The sequence below is a fragment of the Hippopotamus amphibius genome, chromosome 15 (genome assembly GCF_030028045.1).
Source record: "Hippopotamus amphibius kiboko isolate mHipAmp2 chromosome 15, mHipAmp2.hap2, whole genome shotgun sequence".
Lineage (NCBI taxonomy): Eukaryota > Metazoa > Chordata > Mammalia > Artiodactyla > Hippopotamidae > Hippopotamus > Hippopotamus amphibius.
Window position 1 is genome coordinate 1,377,164 of NC_080200.1, and position 16,558 is coordinate 1,393,721.

Below are 16,558 nucleotides of genomic sequence, written 5' to 3' on the forward strand. Positions count from 1 at the left end.
GGCCTCCCCGGAAGCGGGGCCAGGGCGACCTGAGGGCGGAGCTTGCTCGGTACAGAGAGCAGAGGCCCGCCGGGAACGAGGAGCTCGCGCCGGCTGACAGCGCATGCGTGGGGCTCGGTCAGGGGGAGGGGCCAACAGGGGGTGGAGCCTCCTCTGGGAGTGGCGGCTCTTGGGCGGGGCCTGAGAAAGGAACCCGCGCTCGGAGCCGTTGGTTGCAGGGCGGGGTGGGGGCGGGGCCCGGGCCGAGGGGGCGCCGTTGGTTGGTGCGCGGCGGAGGGGCGTGGCGCGAGAGGCGCCGTCGGTTGGCCGGCGGCGGGCGGGGGCGGGCCATGGCGCTGCTGCTGTGCCTGGGCCTGAGCGCGGCGCTGGCCCGCGGCTGCCTGCACTGCCACGGCAACTTCTCGGAGAAGTTCTCCTTCTACCGCCACCACGTGAACCTCAAGTCCTGGTGGGTGGGCGACATCCCCGTGTCGGGCTCGCTGCTCACCGACTGGAGCCAGGACACGATGAAGGAGCTGCACCTGGCCATCCCCGCGGAGATCAGTGAGCGCGGGGCCCCGTCCGGGCGCGCCCCCGGCCCCGCCGGCCCCCGGGCCGCTCACCCGCCCCCTCCTGCCGCCCCCAGCCCGGGAGAAGCTGAACCAAGTGGCGAACGCCGTGTACCAGAGGATGGATCAGCTGTACCAGGGGAAGATGTATTTCCCGGGTAAGGGGGCGACCGCCGCGCCGGGGAAACCGAGGTAGAGCCCACCCGCCCCAGGTCACCTCGGGTCCGCCCGCCGCCTGCGCCTGACCTTCACCCCACCCGCCCTGCCTCCCCCCATCAGGGTATTTCCCCAACGAGCTGCGAGCTATCTTCCGGGAGCAGGTGCGCCTCATCCAGAATGCCATCATCGAAAGTGAGCAAGCAGGACTGCTGGGGAGGGAGGGTGCTGCCCAGGGCCGGAGGACCCAGGGCCACGGCAGTATTTCAGTCTCCCTCCAGGCCAGATGTCCCAGCCCGGCCGTGGCGGAGACTGGAGTACTGTGAATGGGGCGTCTGGCGCGGTGCCGCCGGGTATCAGAACTCGGAAAGGACAGAAAGGGGGGAGAAGGGCTATGCCCTGAGGGGGGACCTTTGCATCCAGTCCCACCCGTCCCTGCCACCTCCCCGAGCCGGTCCCTGGAGGCCTGAGAGTTTTCTGCAGCCCTCTCCTCTGGTTTGCTCCACCCCACCTAAGTGGCCAACGGACAGGCCCTGAGCCTTGGGCAGTCTGGGAGAGGGGGCTGGAGCAGGGGGACAGGCCAGGCCTGCTAAGAAGGCGCCGTCTGTGCTCTCATCCCCCCACAGGCCGCATCGACTGTCAGCGTCACTGTGGTGAGTGAGCCTCTGTCCGGTGTGTGGGGGGGCGGCAGTGGGGGCAGCTCAGGGCCCCAGAGGCTGAGGGTGAGGGGCGCCCGCGGCCGCCTCTGGTGTGTTGCAGGCATCTTCCAGTACGACACCATCTCCTGCACCAACTGCACGGACTCGCACGTCGTCTGCTTTGGCTACAACTGCGAGTAGGGCTCAGGCGCGGGCGGCTGCCTGGGCTGAGGGCCCCCTGCCCACAGGGTCCGAGGCTCTGCCTGGAAGAGCCCCTCATCACCCGGGTAGGGGGGATGGAAGCCACCCCCTCCCCCCCCCCCCCCCCCCCCGCTGGCTCCTGAATGTGAGCCGCGCCCCCTCCACACCTGTGTCCCCGCAGGTCATCGGTGCAGTGGGAGACAGCAGTGCAGGGCCTCCTCCAGTACATGTGAGTCAGGGCAGCTGGGCTCAGGGAGGGGACCCCGATAGAGGCCGCCTGGGCCCTGGCTCCAAACCTGCTGTCGTTGTAGAAATGACTGGCACAAGTAAGTTCCCCTGCCCCAGAGGCTGTGTGTGCGTCCTTGTGGGTGAGTATGCGCCGGGGCAGCCACAGGGGGAGGCACCTGGCCCGGGTTTCGGGGCCCAGCCTCTTCCTCCAGCGCCCCTGAGCTCAGCAGGTTCAAGGGTCCCCCTAGTCAGGTCCTACCTCTGCCCCAAGTGAGTGGCAGGGCTGTGGTCAGAGCTGGGGAGGACACCCCCTGGTGGACGTGCGCCGCAGCGGAGGGGCCTGAGGGCCCCAGGCACAGCCTCACCCCTGAAGCTTGGAGCTAACTGGGGCCCCGTCATGTCTTTCAGACAGGACACCAGCACGAGGTAAGGCCCCCCCAGGCCCGTCCTCCTGGCGGGGGGAGTCGTGTGGGGCTGTCCGGGTCAGCAGGGGTGGACAGGGTGTTGGACAGGGTGGGCACAGCCGGGCGGGGCTCTCTCTGTGCCCGGGACACGTGGACGTCACCTCTGCAACCACGCCCGAGCCATCACTCCGTGAATAAACATACGAGCTTCTCCTCCTCCTCACCTGGACGCACAGAACCACTCCTGCCTTGTGAGTGACCCAGCGGACGGGGGGCCACGGGGGTCCTGGGCGGGCTCCAGGGGTGCGGCTCGTGCCTAAGCCAGAGATCGGAACCCCCTGCCCCCCCAGCCAGTGCTCCCTTTGCAGCCCCAGTCGTGCTGGGTGTGACCCCACTGCTGTCCTGGGGACGTGAGCACAGGCAGGGCCTCAGAGTTCGGCTTCGAGAACCTGTCGGCAGCCCTGTCACATGCCCCAGCTGGGACGAGGGGCCCGGGCCCCTGGCCAAGACCCACCGGGGAGGGGAGCGAGGCGGGGGAGGGGAGGGAGGACTGGCAGCACCTGTCTCCCCTTGCAGCTTGACATCACCAAGCCTCACGTGTCTGGAGCCCCCCCACCTGGCCTACCTGACTCTGGAAAACGCCTCCGAGTGCCTGATGCAGCACTAAGGGTGGCCGGGCAGCCAGATCGCCCCGCCTCGGGGCCAGGGCTCCCCGGGTGGAGCTGCCTGGGCGCCCCACCCGCCCTGGAGCCTGGGCCGGGCCGGGGCAGGAGGGGAAGGGAGGTAGATGGGTTTGTGTATAGCACAGGGTGGGTGCCCGGCGGGATCGCAGCTGTTCGATGGCATGATTAAATATCCCTGATATTTCTCACCCCAGGGCAGTCCTTGTTGGGGCACCAGGCTGGGGCCCCAGGGGAGGCGCGTCCTGGGCTGCGGGGCAGGGCTGCCGGGCTTCCCGGGCGAGCACGGCAACCAGCCTTCGGGGGCGGGTCGCTCTTTTCATGACCGGAAGGGGGGCTGTTTGGTGAAAACCAGGCTGCGCTTCCGGGCACCCTGGCGCTGCTGTCACGCGGGCTGCACCTCACCTGAGGCACGGGAACTGCTGTCCCCACCGCTCAGCTGCCTGGTTTTGAGGAGACACCCCGCGTGGGTAGTGAGCAGACAGGCCCCGACTGGCTTGATCCAGGGCTCAACCTCCGTCCAGCAGATGGGAGTGGCCTCCGTGCCCGCAGGTACCATTCTCCAAGCTCCCGGGCTGGCCCTTCCCGGCCTGGGCGGCCGCCAACACCCTCCCCCCGCTAAGGGGCCCCTGCCCGGCACCTTCCTGCCGAGGTTTCCCTGACAGAACACTGGCCTCTGCTTGCCCGGGAAGGTTGCTGACGTCGGGGAGACAGCGCGTGGGAGACTCCGAAGGGACAACCCAAGCCCCGGGAGTGGGGCTGGGGCGGGCCGATGACGGGGTGGGGGGGGGGCGCCACCCGAGGGCTCTCTCCCCACCCAGTGCGCGAGGGGGCTTCCGTGCGGGGGGGCTCTGCACCCGCCCACGTTTTGGGATTCAGGCTGGAGTTGATCTGGGCTCTCCGTCCGCTGACACGGCCCTCCGTCCACGCGGCGTCAGCAAAGCCGTCGGAAACATGGAGAATTAAAACAGCAGAGGGCTCTCCTTCCAGCAGCTGCTCTTGCTGACCCCTGACCCCTGGGGCCTGTACACAAGTGTCTGGACGCCCCATCCTGCCCTGCTCTTGCTTTGGAGATCAGAAATGAGTGTGGGGACGTCCCTGGTGGTCCAGTGGTTACGGCTCCAGGCTCCCAAGGCAGGGGGCCCAGCCTCAACGCCTGTCAGGGGAACGAGATCCCAACACCACAGATCCCAATACCACAACAGACGTAAAAAGACCCCGCACACGGCAACGACGTTCCCACGTGCCGCAACGAACACCTGGTGCAGCCAAAAAAAAAAAAAAGAAATCGGGAGGGGGGGCACGCTTCAACTTTCCTTGTTTCAGTCATGTTTCTGCTCTCCCCGCACACCCCTCACACATGGGGCTCCCTGGTAAAGGGAGGGAGATGGGTGGACCCCTCAGAGTCCCGTGGTGGCGGTGGGGGGGGTCAGGTGGCTCCTTGCTGTCACCACTGGAGCCCAGGGGCCTGGATGTGTGAGGACCACGTCCCCTCCCAAGGGGACGAGAGGCGCATGGCAGGAGGACAAGGGCTCCCCTGCCCACTGCAGCCTCCACGAGGGTGCCGTGGAGCCCCACCTGCCCCCGCGCACTTCAGGGACTGCCCGGCGACCTGGCTGTGAGCGGACCCCCCAGGCTGGGTCAGGGTGCCCCGGCTGGGGGCGCACTGCGCCGCGGGCAGGAGACCCCACAGGTAAACATCTGTTTTGCAAGTTTATTGGATCATCTTGACACAAAATCATTACAGCAGCGTGATACGTCTCTCCTTTATACGGGAATGTCGATAGCAAATAAATTCTCATGTAACACATCATACACGTTCCAGATTGTAGAATCACTGCACAGGATTCTGTAATAGGTTACTCTACATGCTAAGGTGACAGTTTTCATCAAAAGGAGAAGTTAAAACATCACTGAGGACCATCATCTCTGAGGAAAATTCAGTCTCACGGGGGTGGGCTGGGGTCCCCCTCCCTGCCCCTGAGGTGCATTTCAGGGGCCCAGCCGCCCCCAGACGCACGTGCTTCGCCGTCAGGGCCGCCGGAGCCCAGGACTGGGCCCCGCTGCACGTGCAGGCACAGACCTGCAGGGCGTCCAGTGATGAGCGGAAGGGCCAGAATCCCAGCTCTCCACCCCCCACCCCAACACCTGACCGGGCTCGGACGCCAACGGGGCTGGGACCCCCCGCTGCCGCCTCCCTCAGTGGACACACAGACACGGTGGCGGGACGGACGGGATGTGATGGACGCGTCTGCACGCCCCTCTCCCACCGTGTGCCCGGGGCGGGGGAGGACGCGACCCTCGGTGTGAGGGATGAAGAGGAATGTCTCCAGCTGAGCAGCTGGCCCGTTTCCCACCCCCAGCTGCCAGCGGGCAGGGAATCTGGGGACTCATGGGATTCAGGTGACTTGACAAAAGCGGGACGTGCGCGCCACCCCGTCCGGTCTCCATGCAGTCCCGCCAGGTCCCGGCCTGGATGGCGGTCAGGCTCACCCTCGGGCAGCCCCTGCGGCCGCGTGCACAGTCTGCTCTGGCCACAGGAGCCCCTGCTGGCCTGGGACTGGGAGGGGGCTTCTCGCCAGAGAGGGCGAAGGGGGCAAAGTAAAACCAGATGACAGGATAAACCGACGCAACGTAAACCGCAGTGTCTGCACAGTGGATGACGGCGGACGCGGCCATCTCCCGGCTGGACCAGCGGGCGGGACAGCGGGCAGCCCTCCCCGCGGCGGGCGGCGCTCAGCACGTGGCCAGCGTCTCCCTCATCTCCTCCAGCAAGCTGCTCAGTAGCGTTGCGTCGCTGCACTTCCCGTCCACCGACACGGACGTCTCGCCCTGCAGCGGGGACACCACGGCCGGCACTCTGAGACACCACCCATAAGTCTCCAGTTTCTGAAAATCCTCTCCTATGCCGGACGCTTTGATAATCAAAAGCAGGGGTTCTTGGTGGGACCCCTCCAGGGGCAGGCACAATGCGCCCCGTGCCTCCCGCGGGAGAAGCGGCAGGACCTGGACCAAGGCCGGAACCGCAGAGGCCCAGGACGGTCAGAGCACGGCAGAGGCAGCGACCCCAGCCTCCCAGCCCGGGCCCACGGGGGCGCGCAAGAGGCAGCTCCATGGACAGAGGGCGGGGCTACGAAAACCGCAGGGCGTGGGCCAGGCGTCCTGCAGCTGGAACCCATGTGTCAGCGCCCCCCACAGAGGTGAAAGGCGGCCCAGGGTCTCCTCCCACTCAAAGTGTCCAGGATACAGTCCAAAACCACACAGCACCGCGAGACTGGGGAAGTCTCGGCTCACGTGGAAATGACACCAGCACCCCCGAGGCAGAGGTGGACGTCGGGCTTTACAGAAGCTACTATGAGCCTCCCATAAGCAACCATGCTGGAGAACATGTCTCAGCAAAGGAATGCGAGAGTGGAGACCACCCGACGGAACGCCCAGACTGGAACACAACAGCCGAGGTGAAAGCTCACCAGACACGACGGAAGAGTCAATGACCCTGACGAGAGGCGGATGCAAGTAACCCAATCTGGACAGACAGCAGGAAGGGGGTGGCGGGTGGGGTGGGGGTGGGCGGAGCAACAAAAGGTGGGAGATTCACACAGCAGGGACTGCAGAGAAGGGGAGGAAGAATGCAGCGCTGAGAAGGCATTTAAATCATAACTGAAAACTCCCAAGTTGTGCAAAAGACACACGCGCACAGACCCAGCAGGCGCGGCCGACCTCACACAGGTAGGACGAGGCCCAGGAGGTCATCTCCCAGGCACCTCACGCGCTGCTGAAAACTGAAGACGGAGACAAACCGGAAACGAGCAGAGAAACGCGATGCGTTCCCTAGAAAAGGGGACACGTTCCTGGTCAGGAAGCACAGGCAGCAGGGGGAACGGCCTGTCCCCGAGGTGCTGAGAGGAAGACTGGCAGAGCCGGAGCCCCACAGCCGGGGAGAGGCACCGTCGGCGGAGCCTGAGCGCTCACAGCCTGCAGACCTGACCTGAGGGACGCTCTTCAGACAGGGAAACGGTGCAGAAGAAAGGGGGGAGTGCGAGGGACGAGAGCGGCAGAGACGCAGAGGCGTGGTCGGGCACGAGCCCCCCCCGGCCCCCCACTCCGGTCTCTGGAACCTGTCACGTGCTGCAAGGCGTCTTCAACGTCTGTAAAGGCAAAACCTAAGACAGGGGCCCGTGCGGAGCCAGGGTCAGGGGCTGGGGGGTGAGGTTTGCGTGCTCCACCTGAGTTCCATGTGGACCCTGAACACCAAGAGTGTAAGGTAATCCCCAGAGCCCCCCAGGCAGACACACGGACAAACATGGGACGCCGGTCACGCCCACACGCGCCACAGAAGCCGGGAGCGGGAGAAGACAGACCGGAGACACAGGAACAGATACACCAGTGATACGTCATGCACAAATGGCTGCGACACGACAACTGAAAGACAGAGCCAGACGGCACGCACACAGACACGCGACCCAAACTCCACAGCGGCAACAGGACTTCTCTCCAGTACCAGGATAAAGGCAAGTTGGCAGCAAAAGACGCAGCACGCGAGCACCAGCCACTCGAGAGCAGGCGTGCCCATCCTGGTACCAGACAAGGCAGACCTCAGAGCAGAGAACACAGCCCGGGCAGAGCGGGCGCAGCCACGGGGGGAGGCTCCACTCGCCCAGATCCCACGATCCTGACCGGCCCCACAGCCAACGACAGGCTCTCACACACGGAGCACAGCCTGACCAACCGGGCGGCAGACCAGCTGACGACCCCTGGCCGCACAGTCCCTGCTCACTCACCGAGGGCCAGCACAGAGAAAATCTGCAAGATCCAGAAGAATCGAACACGCCACCAACCAGCGGGGCTGAGGTGACAGGTACCGCAGGCTTCCAGGCCCCTGGGGAACATCCGCCCAGAACCGCCGCATCCTGGACCAGAGCGCAAGCCTCAGCATACCTCAACGGCCTGACGGGTCAGACGAGAAACCAGTGGCCAGCAAGCAACAGGCAACTCCAAACGCTTCAGAGTAAATTCACGGGTCATGGCTTCCCTGCTGGCACAGTGGTAGAGAATCCTGCTGCCAATGCAGGGGACACGGGTTCCAGTCCTGGTCCGGGAAGATCCCACATGCTGTGGAGCAACTAAGCCTGTGAGCCACAACTACTGAAGCCCATGTACACGCCTAGAGCCTGTGCTCTGCAGCAAGAGAAGCCACTGCAATGAGAGGCCTGCAGCCCCACTCACCAAACTAGAGAAAGCCCTCGTGCAGCAACGGAGACCCAACACAGCCAAAAACAAATAAAATTAAAAAAAAAAAAAAAAATCCATGGGTTAGAGAGGAAGTAGTGATAAAAATTAGAAAGTGTTTTGAAGTGTAGAGAAATGAAAATGAATCATAAAAACTTGCAGGGTTCAGCTAAAGCGGTATTTATAGGAAAACTTATAACACTAAACACTGTATTAGAAGAAACAGGTCTCTTGTAAAGGTTTAAGGTTTTCACCTTAAGCAGCTTGCAAAAGAGCAAAATAAACCCAAAGCAGGCAGAAGTAAGGAGATATACAACAGAACTCAATAAAATTTATTGTTTAAAAAAACATTAACTTTTTTTGGGCTGCGCCACTCGGCTTACAGAATCTTAGTTCCCCAACCAGGGACTGAACCCACGCCCACGGCAGTAAAAGCACTGAGTCCTAACCACTGGACCGTCAGGGAAGTCCCTAACTTTTTAAAAAGATCGGTTATTTAACTGATCTTTCAAAAGACCAACAAAATGGAAAAATAAGACTTCTGGCCAAGATAACCAAGAAAGATGAGAAAAGACACCAATTACCAACACCAGGAATGAAAGATTATCTCCACCGACCTAAAAGGACGAGAACAGAACCAGACGGCTGGACCCACCATCAACTCCGTTACCTGGATGAAATGGACCAATTAATCTTTTGAGAACGACAAACTACCGAAACTTGCCCAATGAGAAACAGATAAAGCAGCGAGTCCTACAACTACCAAAGAACGAAACTGAACCTGCAGATAAAAACCTTTCAAAACAGAAACCCCTAGACCCGGATGACTTCCTTGCTGAGTTCTACACGATGCGCACGAAGAACTACCAACTACACGCAATCTCGTCCCGGGAACGCGAGGAGGGGACGCGGCAGTGCCCGGATGCCGAGGCCAGGCGGGGAAAAGAAAGGCTCACGTTCCTCCCCGGCACAGGCTCAGGCCTCCAGCAAGAGCGCCAGACTGCACCCCCGCCAGGGAGAAGCAGAGAGGGTGCCTGGGGCCTCCCGGGGCTCACCTTCTTCACCAGGAGGCAGACATGGTGGCCCTGGATGGAGCGGCTGTACAGGGAGGCACAGGAGTCCACGCGCTCCACGACTGCAACAGAGTACATGGGGTGAGGCGGCCACCGGGCGGGGCCGAGCCACGTGTGCGGGAAGACGGCTGAGCCACTTCCTGGCCACGTCCAGTCTTACCAGAAAAATGGTGATGAAAGCAGATCTTTGCCAGAACGTTCTGGAAGGACATCTTGATGCCATCCACCTTGAGAGAACTCACGCTCAGGTCCCCGGACTCCAGCAGCTTGGCGAAGGCGTCACTGTAGGAGGGACACAGGACAGCAAGGGTGGCACCAGGGCCCAGCAGCAGGGCAGACGGAGACTCCCGCCCGGCAGGTGGGCACCCCCGCTGTGGGCCTGTGGCTCAGTGTCTCCCGGGGTCTTGTAAGAAGGCAAGAGCTGAACCATGTCCCTGTTCCCCAGGATATCAGAACACGACTGTGTTGGGGACGGGGCCCTAATAGGACGTGACTGGGATCCTCATGAGAACAGGAGAGCAGAACCCAGCCGTGCGGGGAAGGATAAGCACAAGAAGACACAGGAGAGGGGCCGTGCGCGCGCCGGAGAGCCCTCCGGAGGACCAGCCCTGCCCACGCCCGGGGCCTGGGCGTCCAGCACCCAGCACGGGAGGGAGGCAGCACCTGCTGTGCGGGCCGCCGGGCCTGTGCTGAGCGGCAGACACGCTGGGTGTCGTGCGCTGGCCACAAGCCAGTCCCCCAGCGCTGCACACACACCCTCGCCTCGGGTCAGAGGGCACTGCCAAGGTGATGGTACGGAGAGCCTCCCGGGGCAGGGAGGCGGGGAGCCAGGGGCGGGCGCACCTGTAGCACGGCGTGGTGACCAAGTACGAGGTGCAGGTGAAGTGCAGCTTGAAGTCGAGCTTCTCGTGGGTGGAGCCTTCATCGTTCTGTGGGAGCAGGGCTGCCGCGTGAGCAGGGCAGGGTGGGCGCACGAGCTCGGGGACAAGGATGGCCTCGGGGTGCCCCCACCCCCCTACCTTGGCGATGAAAGACAGGGTCCCCTTGAGCTTCTGCGCTGTCACGATGCTCTGAATGGTAAACACGAACTGGGCCTCGTTGGAGACGCCTGGCGAAGCGGGCGCGGGCCTGAGCAGCGGCACCGGGCACCACGGGATGGGGGGGCCCACCCGGCAGGGGGCAGGAATGCGGGCCCACCCAGGTCAGGGAGTCAGGCTCAGCCCTGAGGGGGGGCCAGATGACGGGCAGGATCCCAGGCTGCTGGGCGCCCTGGGGGCCACTCACCGGGGGGCAGCTGGAAAGGCACGGGGACGCCGTCGTGGACCGAGGCGCCCTCGGGCCGGGCCAGCCGGGCATTGAGCGAGTCCAGCACGTTGAGCTCCATGCTCTTGACGGAGCTGCTGCTCTGGTTCTCCAGGACCACGGACACCGTGACCTGGCTGTCCTTCTGCAGGCTGCCCTGCACGTCGTACGTCTGCAGAGCAAGGCCGGGGGTCGGTGGCGCAGGGGAGCCCCCCAGGGAGGGCCTGGGGAGCGTGGGCAGCACCCGCTCTCCCAGCACACACATGTGTGAGAAAGGGCACGTGCGAGGACCCGGAGTTCCGGCAGGCCTTGCGGTGCTCCACGCACCTCACGGGCAGACACAGGAGCCCCGAGCCCTCTGGCCCCAACCTCCGAAACCCGCATGCGGCTCACCATCTTGATGTAAGAATTCTCAGCCAGGAGGGAGTAACTGGACATGGGCTGGAACAGAAAAGGAACCTTTCAGCTCCCGGCAGCAAGAACCTGGGGGCGATGTGGTCAGCGGCCAGGTGCCCCCAGCGGGAAACACTGGGAGCACGAGAACGCGGGACAGGCAGCCCCCACGGGTCCTGGACCCCACGCGTCCGCACCCTCGGGGCTCCTGACGCTGGCCGGGATGCCCCCGACACGCTCGGGCAGCAGCCTCACCGGGAGGGGCTCCTCGTCCAGCCCGCCGTTCTCCACGGGCTCGGCCTGCCCTTCCCTCGGAGGCGCCCTCTTCTTGGATTTCTTCTTGTCTTTCGGCCTCTCCTCCTTGTCCTTCTTGTGTTTCTTCTTCTTATGTTTGGAAAGTTTCTAAAACAGGAATAGGACTCCGCTCAGCCCCGCGCACCTCTGGCGAGGCACAGCCCAGCCGCGCTGCGCGGCGTCAGACCCCGCAGGCACGGGGGCGGGAAGCCACCGCAGCGCCCTCGGCGGGATCTGGGCTGTGGGCGAGCGCCTCCCCCAGCCTGGCTCCTGTGTCCGGCACTCCCACCTTCTCGGGGTCCTGCTCCCCGTCCTCGCCAGCGTCCTGACCCTCTCCCGTGGGCTCCGCTCCCGTAGGCTCCTCCTGCTCCTCCTTAGCGGCCGTGACCACAGCGTTCACCCTGGGCTCTTCCTGCAGGGAGCCAGGTGGGAGGCTGCAGAGGCAGCGGGGGCCCAGGATCGGGGCTCCGGCGTCCTCGGCCCCGACCTCCCCTGGCCCAGGACACCCTGCCGTGACCCGCCACCCTCGGCACCAGGCGCACTCTTTGTATGCAGACATGCGGCCCCCAGTAAGTGCTGGACCCACAGAGGGAGAAGGAGGCCTGCCCTGAGGCCGGATCCCAGAGCCCCCAGACCCCAGCCACTAACACAAAGCGGCCGCTCAGGGCTGCTGCTGGGCTCTGGGGGCCTGGGCCCTGCGCCAAGGGCCGGCCACGCAGCCACTGCCTGGGCGAGACCCCAGGCACAGGACCGCGCCAGCCAAGACCTGGTGCGTCTGCCTGAGGGCCCGCCACACCCCTCCACCGCCGGGGCAGGCAGGCCCTGAGGGGGCGCCCCCGACGCGTCTGAGAGGCAGCTCTCCGAGGCCGGAAGGCGCAGGTGTGCAGCCGAGGGGCACGCGGGGCCAGCACGGGTCGCCGGCAGGCTCTTACCGGGGCCGGGGTGACAGCAGGTGGCGTGGTGGACAGCCAGAAGTCCAAGTCCTCTCCCTGAAACCACAGGAACACGGGCCTTTGGCCAGAGCAGCAGGATGGGCCCCAAGTGGGCGTGGCTGCCCCACCAGGCGCAGGACGCTGCGGCCCCACAGGACCCGAGCGGGCAGGGAGCCGCGCACACCCAGCGCTACCAGCACGGGGACGCGCGCCCGCCGGGACCACGCGGCCGGGAGAGTCGCGCTGCCGCAGGGGGAGCCTGTGTAGGGCCCCCCGCCCACGTGGGCGCCACGTCGCGTGGCCCCTCACCTTCTCCACCTCCTTCTTCTTCTTCTCTTCTCGCTCTCTCTCCTTGTGCTTCTTCTCTTTCTTCTTGGGCTTCTTGCTTTTCTTTCCCACGAGGGAGACGTCTTCTTTCTCGGGGTACTTGGCGCTCTCGGCGTTCCTGTGTTTCTGCACGGGCAGCTTCTCACTGTCAGCTAGGGGCCTGGGGGGGTCACAGGAGGGGCGGCTGGGATGAGGCCTGGAGAGGGGTAGCCCCCCAGCCGCCCCTCCACTCGCCCCGCCACGCAGTAAACAGAGGACAGAGAGCAGGACCAGCCCCGTGCTCACTTGTCCAGGTCGATGTCCAGGGCCCTGTAGGGGTCGTTGGGGTCCTTGTCGTCCTCGTCGCTGGGCAGGGCGTTCTGAGGGAGGAGTGGAGCCCTGAGTCTGTGTCCACCCGCCCCGCCCTCCACCCTGCCCGGCCTCACAGGTTCCCTTCTCGGAACCCCACGGGGGCGCCTGGTCTGGGGCCCGGTGCTCAGCGCGGACAGCGAGGTCAGCGCAGGTGACTGGGCGGAAAGGCGGAGGCCACCTGCCCACGGCACACGGGACACAGCCGACCGGGGCCACCTCGGGCCAGAGGCAGCCGCCGCGGGCAGGCCCACGTGAGGGCGTGGCCCGCATCGGAGAGGCGCCCGCCCACCCAGCACGCCCGCCCGCGCCTGACCTCGGGCATCTCCTCAGTGACGATGTCCACGCGCTGGGCGGGGGCGATGTCCTCGTCGCTCTCCGTGTGCAGCGAGCTGTGGCGCCGGGCGCCCCGACGCTCGCGCCGCTTCTTCCTCCTCTTGTCCTCCTCCAGCCTCTGCCGGTGCCGCCGCTCCTCCCCCAGCTTCACGTGCTGCTCGGACGCGGGCACCCCTGCCAGCGGGCGCAAGCGTGGCGCTCAGCCCAGGGCCGCAGACCCGCCCCAGCCAGCAGTGACCTGCGGCCACCGGGTCGTCCATAGCCCCGAGAGCTGTGCCCCGGGGAGGGGACGCGAGGGCACTGCCCTGGCCACCAGGACACAGACAGGGGCCCCAGGGCGGCGGGAGGTGTGGGGCTGGACTCGGGGGGCCGCAGCGCGCACCCCTCCCTGCTGGGACAAGGATGCAGGATGGGGTGTGGGGCGGAGCTGGGCCAGGGGCGCGGGCCCGAGGCGGCACCCATACCCGGCCCAGGGCCCCGCCACCCTCGCCCCTGGGCACTTGCCTGGCACCTTCAAGGGCACCGAGAGGTCAATCTGCACCACGGGAATGTGGTCCACACCTGGTGCGTCCTGGTACCGCTGGAGAGGAGACACCAAGGCCCCAGAATGAGGGACCACAGAGATGGGGCAGGCAGTCAGTGGGGACGACCAGAGGACGGGGCACAAGACTCCCCATTTGTCTCATCTGAATCTCTGTCCTCTCCAAGCCAGGAAAACAGTGCAGGCTTGGAACCACGGTGACGTAGCACTCCCCGCCCCAGGACACAGGTGTAGCGGGGGACGGTCTGCAGCCCCTCAGAGGGGTGACCCGGAAATCCCAAGAGCCGGGAAAGCGTGCAGCACGCGCCCCGTGCAGCCACGTCTCCCGGGGGAGCCTGACGCGGCTGATGGGCGTGCTGGGCAGAAGGGACGGAGGCAGGAGGGAGCACCAGGCAGGACCCCGGGGCCCCGCGCGCCCCCTCCCTCCCCACCGGAGCGGGGCAGCCCAACCTCGCCCGTGCAGGACCGGCCCCCCGGGTGTGAGGGTCAGGGGCCCCGCGTGGTGCTGCCCCTGGACCTGCCGAAAGCCCTGCACGGCCCGTGGACAGAGCGTGGACGGGCCGGAGGAAGGCGCCTGGAGCACCAGCACGTCGGCCTCACCTTCTGGGGGGACGGGGAGCTCTTGATGTAGAACGGGTTGTTGGCCTGCTCCTGCTTCCGGGCCTCCCGGCGCTGCGGGGACAGGATGCCGTGCACGTGTCAGCGGGCACACGGAGCCCTCGCCCCCTCCACACGCCAGGCCTGGGACCCCTCAACCCTCTCACGCCCTGCCCTTGACCCACAGGAGACGGAGGCTGACGGTGGGAGGAAGCGGCTGTGGGGACAGGCAAGCAGCAGGCGGGACGCGCCCTGGAGCTGTGCGCCGGGGCAGGGCCTGGCGGGAGGCGGGGAGCAGCAGGCGGACCCCGCACCCCAGGCCCGGAGCGCACATCAGGCCCACGGTCTCCCGGGGCGGCCGGCTCGAGAGGCCACCCCGGCCTCCACAACGCCCCCGGGGCCTCACCCGTGCGAGCTCCTGCTCGTCGGCCTCGGGCGGCCGCTGCCGGGCGTGCCGCTGCTCCTCGTCCTGGAACACGGCCCCGCGCTTCTCGTCCTCGGACTCGCTGTCCGAGGGTGGCTCGTTGATCCAGGCGTCCAGGTCCAGGCTGCAGGACACGGGGGGGTCACACGGAGGCTCCGGCCTGCACGCCTGGCCCCAGACGCTGCCGGGTCCTTGGAGACGAGGACGAGCAGGCTGGGCGGCGGCCGGGTCACAGCGGGCAAGGCAGACCAGGGGCCCTGGCGCCTGCGCTCCCCCCCGGCCCCCCAACAGTCTCACACTGCCCCCAAGGTTTGCGGGCGAGGGCTGCCCAGCAACCTGCTTCCCAGAGACAGCAACGGGGTGGGGACAGCAGGGCCCCAGGGAGTCCGGGCTGCGCTCCTGCTCTCGCCGGCCCTCCTGCCACCCGGCTCCGTGCCCTCTGACGGGCTGCACGGCTCACCCTTCGGGGACTGGAACCTTCTTCTGTGCCTTGGGAGCCACCGGGTTCAGCTCCCCGGCAAACAGGGAGCTCACTTCTTCCGCCACCGGCACGTCCTTGGCCTGAAGCTTCTGGACGTGCTTGACCAACTGCAAGATGCAGGACGCCTGTGGGGGTCATGGAGACGTCAAGATGGAGCCAGCGGGGGACCGGCCCTGCAAGCCACTCAGCCCCCACGGGGTGGAGGGGCAGGGGGGGCATCGCTGAGGCCACGCGGACGCCCAGCCAGAGCCCCACCGAGAACGTCCAAGACACTATGTGAGAGACCGGGGGGCGTGGGGCCCAGCCAGGAAGAGACGAGCCCAGCTGCCGTCTCCTCCAGGTGGCAGTGGGGGACAGAAACAGGCTCCCGAGCGGGACAAAGGGTCAGAGGGCACAGGAACGCAGCCCTGCAAAGCAATCGCCCTGACGAGCAGCAGCGCCGGCCTCCGGGAGGCACCAGGGCGCCTGCATGCAGCTCCCAAGAGTGCAGCTGCCCCGGGCTCACGGCCCTTGGCCAGCAAACAGGCTCTCATCACACACCTGCCCGTGACCGCTGGTGTGGGGGTCTGGGTGACTGAGACCCTGCGTCACCACAGGGCCCGAGCAGCAGCTGCCAGGCTGCCGGCACCCAGACACCTCGCCCAGCTCCGGTCAGACCAGCTCTCCTCCACCCCCCCGGCCAGCACCCACCAGGACGTCACCTCTGATGCTCCCCTTGGCCCGACCAGAGACCCTCACGCGTCCACTGTCCACTCGGCGCCTCCCCCCCCCACCCCACCTTGCTGGGCTCGCCCTGTGGACGACCAACAGGGTCTCTCCAGCACTGCAGCTCTGGGTCTGCTCACTCCCCGGCCACGGGTGGGGGGGCCACAGAAAGGCCGGCTCCCTGAGCTGCTCTTCCAGGGCTGACGCGACCCCGTGGACAAGCTGACGTGCGGCGCTCACCCGCTCCTGGACCTCCAGGTCCGCGCTCTGCACGAACTGGGGCAGCCGCTCCACCAGGAGCTGCGTGACCTCCTCGGCCGCCTGCGCGTCCGTGGCCTGCTCCTTCCGCTGCAGGATGGCCGCGTACAGCTTGACCACATTCTGCACGTACACAGCCTGGATGTGGCCCGGCAGGGTGGTGACCTTAGGCCGCAGCATGGCCTCGAGGGTCTGCTGGGGCTCCTGCAGATGCCTGAGGACAGGGAGGGCCGGTGAGCAGCCGCCCCAGGGGCCCCACGCCCCAGGGTGTGCGCCCGGCGCCAGGGGCTCAGGGAGGGGATCTGAAGGGAGAAACCACAGCAAGGGGGGCACAGTCACAGAGCAGCTGGACAGAGAGAGTGGAGAAAAGGGAAAGAGAAAGCATCTATGGCGTGAATCTGGTGACGGACGACGCGTGGCCGCAGCGGCGAGCAGGAGAGAAAAGCTGGGCCACGCCGTGTCC

The 16,558-nt window shown here is 66.0% G+C and overlaps 2 protein-coding genes across 3 annotated transcripts in view; one reads left to right on the forward strand and one right to left on the reverse strand.

The window, feature by feature from the left end:
- The first annotated feature begins 308 nt into the window (after positions 1-308).
- Positions 309-4,571, forward strand: IZUMO4 (IZUMO family member 4). The gene is made up of 11 exons (XM_057708924.1): positions 309-543; positions 626-706; positions 828-899; positions 1,331-1,357; positions 1,464-1,539; positions 1,725-1,772; positions 1,855-1,869; positions 2,180-2,197; positions 2,412-2,426; positions 2,752-3,407; positions 3,735-4,571. The coding sequence occupies exons 1-10, from the start codon at positions 330-332 to the stop codon at positions 2,840-2,842; spliced, it is 657 nt and encodes a 218-aa protein (XP_057564907.1). The 5' UTR covers positions 309-329; the 3' UTR covers positions 2,843-3,407; positions 3,735-4,571.
- AP3D1 (adaptor related protein complex 3 subunit delta 1) overlaps positions 4,556-16,558 on the reverse strand; it is a 36,065-nt gene continuing 24,062 nt past the window's right edge. For both annotated transcript variants that reach the window (XM_057708922.1, XM_057708923.1), the window contains 18 exons: positions 16,078-16,309; positions 15,112-15,257; positions 14,634-14,775; positions 14,231-14,302; positions 13,594-13,669; positions 13,070-13,263; positions 12,691-12,764; positions 12,388-12,565; positions 12,079-12,135; positions 11,436-11,558; positions 11,108-11,254; positions 10,853-10,900; positions 10,442-10,631; positions 10,177-10,265; positions 10,001-10,086; positions 9,318-9,439; positions 9,140-9,219; positions 4,556-5,687 (listed from right to left, as the gene is read on the reverse strand). In XM_057708922.1, coding sequence (XP_057564905.1) covers positions 5,592-5,687; positions 9,140-9,219; positions 9,318-9,439; positions 10,001-10,086; positions 10,177-10,265; positions 10,442-10,631; positions 10,853-10,900; positions 11,108-11,254; positions 11,436-11,558; positions 12,079-12,135; positions 12,388-12,565; positions 12,691-12,764; positions 13,070-13,263; positions 13,594-13,669; positions 14,231-14,302; positions 14,634-14,775; positions 15,112-15,257; positions 16,078-16,309 — 2,152 coding nt within the window. In that variant the 3' untranslated portion in view covers positions 4,556-5,591. The remainder of the gene's footprint in view (positions 5,688-9,139; positions 9,220-9,317; positions 9,440-10,000; positions 10,087-10,176; positions 10,266-10,441; positions 10,632-10,852; positions 10,901-11,107; positions 11,255-11,435; positions 11,559-12,078; positions 12,136-12,387; positions 12,566-12,690; positions 12,765-13,069; positions 13,264-13,593; positions 13,670-14,230; positions 14,303-14,633; positions 14,776-15,111; positions 15,258-16,077; positions 16,310-16,558) is intronic.